The sequence below is a fragment of the Scardinius erythrophthalmus genome (genome assembly GCF_964197995.2).
Source record: "Scardinius erythrophthalmus genome assembly, chromosome: 12".
Taxonomy (NCBI): Eukaryota; Metazoa; Chordata; class Actinopteri; order Cypriniformes; family Leuciscidae; genus Scardinius; species Scardinius erythrophthalmus.
Window position 1 is genome coordinate 14,535,205 of NC_138232.1, and position 10,299 is coordinate 14,545,503.

A 10,299-nucleotide genomic window follows, 5' to 3' on the forward strand; every position below is an offset into this window, starting at 1 on the left:
CACAAAAATGAAGTTATACTTCTGGTTAGTAGATAGCTAGTAGTTAGTAGTGCATAAGACAGTCTGACTCTCTTAGATGATTATATGTTTTAAAACTTAAACCTAAAAAAAACAATATAATGTATTTGATACCACAGATGTAAGACTTAATCACAATAAAAGTGATTTAAAGTTAAAATTAACTAAGAAATGTGTTGTATGAATTCACTTTACAAAACAGCTTTTTATGTTTCTATAATAATAACTAAGTTTATGTTGCTAGGCATAGATATAGATCTAAAGTCTACTGATGTTTCAGTGCTTTGGCCAGTTTAAAATGTCCTTTCTTGTGTTGATTATATCCCGAGCTCTCTCAGCTCCCATTGTAATTGCAAGCCAAGACTTGATTGGCTCTCGAGTTTTTGGCTTTGGGCCAGCAGACTTTCTCCATATAATAGAGGGGAGCAGAACGACAAGAGAGAGGAGACATCAACTAATAGTGGTGGACTAACACAGCAAACAAGTGAAAAGCTCAGAAAATGTGTAAAGGATTAGCTGCCCTGCCCCAGACATGTCTGGAAAGGTAAGATCTGTAAAACATCTTTTGCATCATGGATTTATTTGAAATTCAAGCCATGTCAGCTACATAGGTCAATTACTTTTAAATTGCCAGCCTCCTTTGGGATTCAATGCTTGCGTATTTTGCAGATATTTTGCAATATCTGGGTTTTCTGGAACAGCTGGTAATGCTAAAAATGGTTAAGGTAGTGCGTATTGATTATTGCATATGGGAATACTTTACTTATTTTTTCAGTTCAAAGTTGTTTTCTGGTTAAAATGTGTTTTTTTCTTTTTTTATTTCTTTTTTTTTAAGTTAAGCAGAAACTTAAGGACTTAATTTATTGTACCCCTATTTTAAATGTTTAGTATACTGTTTATAAGTATAAAATATACATAATTTTTCACTTTAGATACCTTTTTGTCATAGTATCAACAGTTGTTACTCTATTTTTTATGTTTTCTAGTTTTGTCCTTGAAAACATCAAGGTTCCTAAACGTTACCAAAGACCAGAACACACTCAACTTTGTTTAGTTCTCTGCTCATAACAAGATTTGGAGCAGAATTCCAAGTATAGCAATGAGGACATTTAGTGTAACTGTTGAGCCATATTCTGATTTGTGCTATTGGCTCATTCCTTGTCTAAACATTATCACTGTTCTTGGCTTTGGTCTTAAAGCTTGGCCTGAGGCCTGGAGTACTCCTGAGAAGTCTATTTGTACATCTGAAAGACAGTTTTAAGGTGGCAACATGAGGTGGTTTATAATGTTACATTATATAATTGGGCCGTAAAATCATAATTTTAGCATTAGCATGCATATTACTAAATGCATAGAGTATTGGCTGTTTATTAGTAATTATAAAGCACATATTAATGCCTTATTCTGCATGACCATATTCTACATCCCTTAATCCAATCCAATACCTAAACTTAACTATCATACTATTAAAAAGCAGTGATTAGGAGTGTATTGAGGCAAAAGTTGTAGTTAATAGTTAGTTAATAGTGAGAACTGGACCCAAATCTAAAGTGACTAATCTAGACTTTGTAAGAGGAGAAATGTGTGCATTTGAGCAACAAATCAGTCTGTGCCAAAAAGATTAAAGAAACCTCAACAAATCAGCAAGTTTGCTTGACATCACTGCATCCGCAGTCATCTGGGAGAAATATGTGTTTTTTCCCCAAAAAACCTTACAAAAGGATATTACGTCTGTTCTTAACTCTACAGCGACTGTGAAATAGGTCTGAACTGACCGCCTTGAACATGTGGTGTTTTATTGTGTGATCTGTCAAAATGTAGCAATTACTGTACTGATTACAGCTGTACAATTCAGGAAATAATAAGCAGTAAAGAAAAGGTTTTTGTGGCTGGCGTGCGATAGAATAAAGACTAAATAGACCCAATTATCGTGTACTTTGAGAGAAGAAAATAGATTTAGGCTGAGTTAGGCTGATATTATATAATCTGTTGACAGGTATTGTACATTTAGGAAATGTCCTCAGCATTTATGCACAACTCATATATTACATCATAGAATTGCTTATAAATGTACGTTAAAAGCTCTAATGGACATCCGTATGGGTTTGTGTTTGTGCTGTCTTCAGGGCTAAGGAGATCAAGACTAAATTGGGAACTCTGCTTCAGAAGCCAGAGAATTCCATCGACCTTATTATCCCCTACCAAGAAAAGCCTGAGAAGAAACCAGAGAAGCTTCAGAAGTGAGTTCCTCTTGGCTCCCTCTGCCTCTCCTAATTGTTTTCTCTTCCTCTCTCTATTTCTTTTCTTTACTGATGAGGACTTCAGATCTGTATGTGTCTCTTCACATGCCTCGCACACTCAAATAGATCATACAGTCTGTGTATACAAAGAGCCTCTTTAAACTGAAGTCACCATTAATTCGCATACATACTGTATATATATTGTTTACGTTTCAAAACAGCGCTGAACTGAGTTTTGGAAATGTTCTGTATGCACTTAACGTATGCACATCCTGAGATTACTTTCCACCTTTAAGTGCATACAGAACATTTTGAAAGCTCAGTCCAGCTCTATTTGAAGTATGGAGAAAAAGGGTGAATAGTAGAGAGCAAGTAAGTGCGTTAGATAGACAAAATTGTGAAAGGCCATGTTAGTAAATCCTGTAATGGAAAAATGCTAAGAGTCTGTTTATAATGTAAATTGTGTCCAAATTGAGCATAAAAACACTTGCAGACCACTTCAGCTCCCTTTTACTTGCGTAATGCCTTATGCAAGTGTTGTTAATAGGGTTGTATTGTTATTGTTTTTCAGGCAGAATAGATAACAGGATAATACATTGTGCATAGAAAAGACAGTTACTTGTATAAGCTGTTCAACTTGTATAACTTGTATAAGCGGTTCAAGACCTTTTAGACAAGAAAAGACGTGAAAATAAACTTAGAGCAATATATATATATATATATATATATATATATATATATATATATATATATATATATATATATATATATATATATGTACTGTATCACATGTAATGCGAGACTGAGCCAAAGTTTTCGTTTTTGCTTTAAAACAACACCCCAAAACAGCTTGTTGTATATGGAACAACTTGTTGGCCAAATACAAAGGGGAGAAAAACAATGTGACGAAATGTGCTTGTTTTGTTCAGACCCACACCTGAAGAAGCGGCCCAATGGCGCGAGTCCCTTGAGAAAGTCCTCTCCAACAGCTGTAAGTATGATGATTATCTTAATGGCCATTTGGTTGTATTTTTACATCTTAAGGGCTCTATTTTAACCATCTAAACGCATGATCTAAAGCGCAGGTCGCAAGTTCACTTAGGGCGTGTCCAAATCCACTTTTGCTAGTTTAACGACGGGGAAAATGGTCGGCGTGCCAGGCGCATGGTCTAAAAGGGTTGTCCCTATTCTCTTACTGAGTAATGGGTGAGTTTTTGGATTTACGTGCGTTAAACCAATCAGAGTCTCATCTCTCATTCCCTTTAAATGCCAGTTGCGTTCACGCCATGGCAGATTCGCTATTTACATGGCGGAATTTGATAGTGGAAAGACCGAAGCCGTCTCCAGAGCGCAAACAAAACTGCTCGTGCGCGAGGTAAAAGTGTGCAAGCAGACCATCTATGGGACAAGCCGGATTCCACCATATCTTTATGTACACAACAATAATCTTTTACATTGTAATCCTTTTCATTTAAATATTTGGCATGTTTGTGTGCTGCTGTGCATCCCTGTGTGTTTAATAAGCAGAGTGTACGCGCGTTGTGGACCTGCCTATAGGCGCACATTACTAAAGTGCTCTTTAAATAACAAAAAAATATATATATTGCGCCATTGACTTTAGACCAGGTTTCAGTTGGTCAATGGCGCAGTCTATTTCTGTTGCCTCAAAATAGCATCGCGCCAACAATGCGCCAGAACACACCTCGTTTTCAGACCAGCAGGCCCATGGGCGCACAAATGGGCGCAAATGCATTTGCTATTTAAACAACGAGGTGCAGGATGTGAAAATGATAACTGCTTCGGGCTGAAACTAGCAAAAAACACTTGCATCGCGCTTGGCGCTGTATTGCGCCGGGTGTAGGGCCCTAAATGTTCTTTCAAACATGGCCAATTATTGGAAGGTTTAGTTTATCTATTGAGTCTGTAAAACACATTTTAAAACTTTGTTTATATCTTTCGGTTGAGAGCCGAAATCTATAAAGATGCACTGATGCACTTGATTCGGTATGTGTAAACAGCATGTCCTTGAACGGGCACATTAAGCTTTAAAAGCTACACATCTATGAGAATGTTCCTAAAAGTAGTTTAGAACCATAAAAAGAAGATTTTATCTGAGTTACACATATATAAACACACATAAGATCATTTGTCTGCACAGAAGGACTGAATTATTTCATTATTCCATTCCAAATAGCTGGGAAAACAAATCTTTGTTATTCATTCAATGATATGTTTCAAAGCCAGTTTGTTATGTTTAATTGCAACAATTTGCCTTGGAAAAAAAGGTTTATTTCATTTATTTCAGATTAGCCTAATTGTACCATACTGGAATTGTATATTATGCTTCTATTCAAATATAAGAGCATATATTTTTGTTGAAGCTAAAACATTATCAAATGCAATAGCAAGTCTAAAAATAAATCTGCATTGAATAGTGAATAATTACATTGATTAATCCACCGAGCTGAATCAGGTGGCACTTAAATGCCTCATGCTGTTATACAACACGAACTGGAGAGAAATTGCATTAAGGACTGTGTGCCTTAGGCGTGCACAGCGGTAATATTTGGATAAGGATGTTAAGAGCTGTTGGGACAGGGATCTCCGGTGGCAGCGTGTCACCAACACATTAGTACAAAAAGAACACACAGAGCTGTACTCACTCTAATAGCTTTTCCACATTTTTTATTCCATAGACGGCCTGGCCACCTTCAAGAGCTTTCTTAGATCTGAGTTCAGCGAGGAGAATATTGAGTTCTGGGAGGCTTGTGAGGGCTTCAAGAAGACCAAGTCCCCCCTTAAAATGGCCACTAAAGCCAAGAAGATTTATGAGGACTTCATTCAGACCGGTGGGCCCAAAGAGGTTTGTTTGTTTTGTCACTGATTTTTAATGTGCTAATCACAGTTAAGATAAAAAGCTCTGTGCTTCAAAGGTACTGTAGAAGGAAGCAGTTCTCCATCAGACCCTTTAATCATCTCCTGTGAAATTATGTTTCATATCAGTGGTTTAGATCACTGTATAAACGCTGAGGCCCATGTTCTCCCCACTGAACGTCCCCAAGGAGATATAAAAAAAAACTTTAAAGTAATTAAGTATTTTTTTAAGGGAAATTAAGTATTTTTTTAAGGGAAATTAACTTTTTAATAATAATAAATTTACCCTCAGGACACTGAGAAAAGTTATTAGAGCTCAATATTACCTAGGGCTGCAACTAACGATTATTTTGATAATCAAATAATCTGTAGATTGTTTCTTTGATTAATCGATTAATCAGTGGAAATATCCCAAACTTGGGCTAGTTTTGGTCATGATTGGCTAGTTTTGAATAGCAATTGGACTGGTTTTGTTACGCAAACCTGCCAAACCTTGTTGCCAATTTAATAATGTATAATGAAAATGATTTGGACATTTACAGCCAAGGTTTCCTATTCATTTACGTTGTATGGGAAGAGCAGTCTTTAAGGTGCGTCTTTGTGGGCGATCCAAACCCATAGAGCTATTTCATTGGTATTGTTTTTTACAAAGCATTTTCCAAATTCAAGCTTTACAAATGCTGCTGTGTTTTCTGAGGTTCAATTTTATACATTTAACTTGGGTAGGTTTAATGGGTAGGTTTATGGAAAGGTTTGGGTTTAGATTAAGGAAAGGAATTATCAGTCTTTATGTAAAGCCTATTTAAAATGGTCGCGGAACAAGTCGACTGATAATATTTTAAATACATACAGACTGATCATTCTTTTCATAAACCCCTAACCTTTAGCATACCTAAACCTACCCATAACTTATTAAACCTAACTCTAACATATTTTCATTTTCATTTTAAACAAAAAAAAAGTCCTGTCGCAATGCTGTTGCTAGACAACCAATTAATGTCAACGGCAACTGGTAAAATTTGCATAGCAAATGCACGGAAAATATGACTTTTGTGTATGAAGAGCACGCCAAATGAAAGCATGAACTCGTGCTATAGATACGCATTGCCAACTCCCGCAGCACCTAACTCTGTGTTCTCTGCAATTTTCCACATGTGTTTTGTCAATATAATGTATTATGCAATGCTGTAAAGCGAGGTGGTGAATGGTTTCCGTGCACAGCACACAGACACAACTAATCGATAAAATAGATTAATTAATACTGGAAATAATCTAATTTGATTATCGATTAGTTGTGTCTGTGTGCTGTGCACGGAAACCATTCACCACCTCGTATTAACTTCATGATTGTTGGTTACTTCTATTTGATAGGCCTATTTCAGCATCTCAAGCTGGATGTAAGCTAATGAAAATTGAGATTTCTATTAGAGTTTTAGCCAGCCCTTTTGAAAAATCCAACATACACTAGCATGAATTCCATGTTGGTCTAGGCTAGAGCTAGTATAGTGCTAGTCTATTTGGTGGACTTGCATGGTCGTGCTGTTTTCATGCAAAACTGAGTTGGTGTTGCTGGTTCATCAACAAACCAGCATCACATGCTGGTCCCAGCAAGTAAAACATTTCATTTTTCATTATTTAAATGAAAGTAAAACATTTAATTTTTCAAATAGCCAAAAGGTTGTAGGTTTGAACCCTGTGTCATATGTAAACCCATGCTGTCCTTGTAGTAAGTATATGTACTATAAGTCTATTTAGTCTAAAGGTTGAAAAATCATTTAGCAAACAATGTTATTGAAAAAAAGTTTGTATCAGGAAGTTTACACAGCCGTGTGCTGAGGTTTAAAGTATCTGTTATGTAATAGCCATCAGATAACATACGAATACAAATGTTGATAAATGTTACAGTAGCCATTTGTTTCTTAGTTACATAATTATTTTTAAAAGCAGTGAAATGCAAACAGTCTTATTGCCATTTTTTCATTGTTTTCTTTTCCTGTTATTATTTTTAGCTGTTTCTGCGCATTCAATATTAGAATCCAAAACTTTGATATTGCATATTACAATAATACAAAACTATCCAATTTCATATAAATATAAAACCATAAATGAGTAGGGCATAGTCAAAACAAATGGAAAGAGTTGTGCACACTGTTGCTGCTTGCAAAACTTATTTAAATAACCCAAGTCAAAGATTTTTTAGCCATTTTTCTAGATGATGTAAGGAAACTAATAAGATAAGTATAATGGTCAGGGTGAAATAGAGTGTGGAAACCACAGGGAATCAGTCCAATTGGCATTTTTGTTTTTCTTGCACTAGCTATTCTGGGAGGTTGACTGCTCCACAGCCCCCCTAGAGTTCTCAGTCACTGCCAATGTTGATATAATGTGTTTCTTACTCATTATGTTTGTCCAATTTGCATCATTTTGTGACTGACTTTTTATACACTTCTTCCTTACCAACATCGTGCTTTTAGGTGAACATCGACCACTTCACCAAAGATGTGACTTTGAGGAACCTGGTGGATCTTTCTCCGGCCACCTTCGAGCTGGCTCAGAGCCGGATCTACACCCTGATGGAGAAAGACTCCTTCGGTCGCTTCCTGCGGTCTGAGCAGTATCAGGAACTCCTCAAGTAAACTGACTTGCCCAGCTGCAGGGAGACTCTTTTTTTTGGTCCATTCACAGTCATAGAAAACACTTTTAAAGTCTTCAATATCCACTTTTTGGCACATTTCTAAAGCTCATTAAATGATACCACAGTTGTTTATTTGGTGTAAGTGGAAAACACCGGGCACAGTTGCAATGTCTCCCTGCAGCTGACTGAAGCGGCTCATTGCTAACAAGAACATCTTAACATACATTTGTGTAAAATTAATGTGATTCCTGCCCAGTGCTCTGAATGTCAAAGTCAAGAACTTCAATAAAAGAAGTTAATGATCAGGGTTTAAGAGACAGTATACATTGCTCCTCATAAAAGTGTGATTTGTCATTAATTTGTGAAAGCGCAAAATGCCAAAGATTTGAAGCGCCTCTTCAAAACTTCTATATGTCCTATTAATTGGAGTCACCATCTTTTCTGACCCTTGTAGACTAAATAAAGACTAAAACCGATCCCCACTTGCAATTTATGGCTTTTCGGGAGAGTGCAGAAGTGGTTCATGTACTTATGATGAGGACGTTCTGACCTGAGTATCTAAGCAGCAAGGTCATCAAGGAGAAGAGGCTGGGAAATGGGAACGGGAAAGCGTAGGCCTTTTCTTGGAAATGTCTGTGTTAATATTAAAATGCCCAAATGGTAAACCGCAGGAAAACATGGAGAAACAACCCACTTAGTACCGAAAGCTTAACTATAAGTCAATGCTTAGAAAAAAAGCGTGACATGTTAAGATGCACTCCAGTCTCTGGGAACTTGTTGTTTGGGTTACCGCTATTGAAAGTTGCTAAGATGGGAATATCAAGTAGGAGGGAATCTCTATAAAGCACTGGGCACATACTTTTTTATTCTAAAGGAAATGTTAATTCCCATGCCACTTTAAAAGCAGAACACATTTAGATTAAGTCATGGAAACCCAAAACATTCAAGCGATTTCCCCCCCCCCCCGACTTTCTACAGCAAACATTTATCACGATAGCATAACACATTATAAGACCTATACACTAGAATGATTACTGCAAAAATGTTACTGAAGTTAACATCTATTATTTGCTCTTAGCATGTGCAGCCAGTCATAATTTGTAAGAAGTATGCAATTTATTGCAGTCTGAACGGCATATCAAATATATATAACCCAAAAGTGTGATGTTCAGTGTCCTTTTGCATGTTTTTTTTTTTAATTATTACTATTTAAAATGTGTTTCTCAGACACTTATACTCTTGCATGTTTCTTCATTATACTGTATGTGTACCTGTGTCACTAAATCTAATAACATTCATTCATATATGAGCATGGTTGGTGCTTACAGAAGTCCTTACTGATGCCCCACAATGCAAATTTTTAGTTCACTGCAGGACAGGTTTAGTTTAATATGGCTATCATGACCTAAATATAAACTAAAAGAAATTAAATTAATTCGACATGAATTTTAAGAGTAGTATTAGCTCTTTTAGTAAAATGTGTTTTTATAATTATTTTAAAAATTATTCATTTTGTGGTTAATAAATAATACAATTCTAGCCTAATAAGATTGTCAAAATTGTCAGTAAGGACTACAGAGTACCTTGCTTATTCAAGAAATCTGCATAAAACTATATGCATGTATGTTTGTTGATCATATAAAATCCTAATCACATTAAAGTTCTGAAGATTTATTTATTTTTTTCAGATGTACATATCAGCAACAATTCATTTTAATTTATTTTCTATAAGATTTATTGTCTGATTGTTTAATATTCAAGTTGAAAAGTACCAAGATAAGAGTGTGTCCTTTCTTTTATTTATAAAAAAAAAATATGATGCCTGAATTTGTCCTTTTCTTTACAATTACCATGTAATTCAGACACTTGGATTTACTTTGTTTTCCTCCTCTTGTTCTGAATAATCATGGAATTACTCAAAGTTGCTTAATGGTACTCCATTTCGGCAATCATGCGAATTTCAGCAATATTTGTATTCCCAGAAGAACATTGTTAAAATGCCAAATTTGAATAATAATGCGGCTGCTTCCTGGCTTCCTGCGTGGAAAGCACTCTCAGCCTTTTCATTTAGCCTCTCGAACAGAGTGTTTCATTCACACAACCATGATAAGATGGAGTGCATCAGTGTGAAGAATAGAAAGATATAAGAAGAAAGAAAGAGCTCGGGAGAGGTGGAAAATTGAGATGAAGCAGATGGGCAATGGGATGTTGCCAAAGTAAACAGTGTCAGACACAAACATGTTCACATTCATTACCACTCTCACTCCTAGAAATAGATGTATGACTCATAATGGGGGTCAAACCCCTTGAGGATTGGCGGAAGTGAAAATACATTCCTTCAACCATTACTGAGTTGTTTCACAAAGCAGCCTTTTCTTAAATGCCAAACAAAAGAGCGTTTCCATTTAGCTTTGTCCAGACTAAAAGTCAGGATCACCAAAACCGTTCTTTATTAAATTGTATTTGTTTGTACTGCTCTTTTCAAAGACTTATAAGAACTCCTTTTATTTAAACAGCACACATCCATTTATT

The 10,299-nt window shown here is 36.0% G+C and overlaps 1 protein-coding gene across 1 annotated transcript; it reads left to right on the forward strand.

The window, feature by feature from the left end:
- The first annotated feature begins 443 nt into the window (after positions 1-443).
- rgs5a (regulator of G protein signaling 5a) lies at positions 444-9,592 on the forward strand. The gene is made up of 5 exons (XM_081380146.1): positions 444-562; positions 2,145-2,258; positions 3,188-3,249; positions 4,955-5,121; positions 7,607-9,592. The coding sequence occupies exons 1-5, from the start codon at positions 519-521 to the stop codon at positions 7,766-7,768; spliced, it is 549 nt and encodes a 182-aa protein (XP_081236272.1). The 5' UTR covers positions 444-518; the 3' UTR covers positions 7,769-9,592.
- The last annotated feature ends 707 nt before the right edge of the window (positions 9,593-10,299 follow it).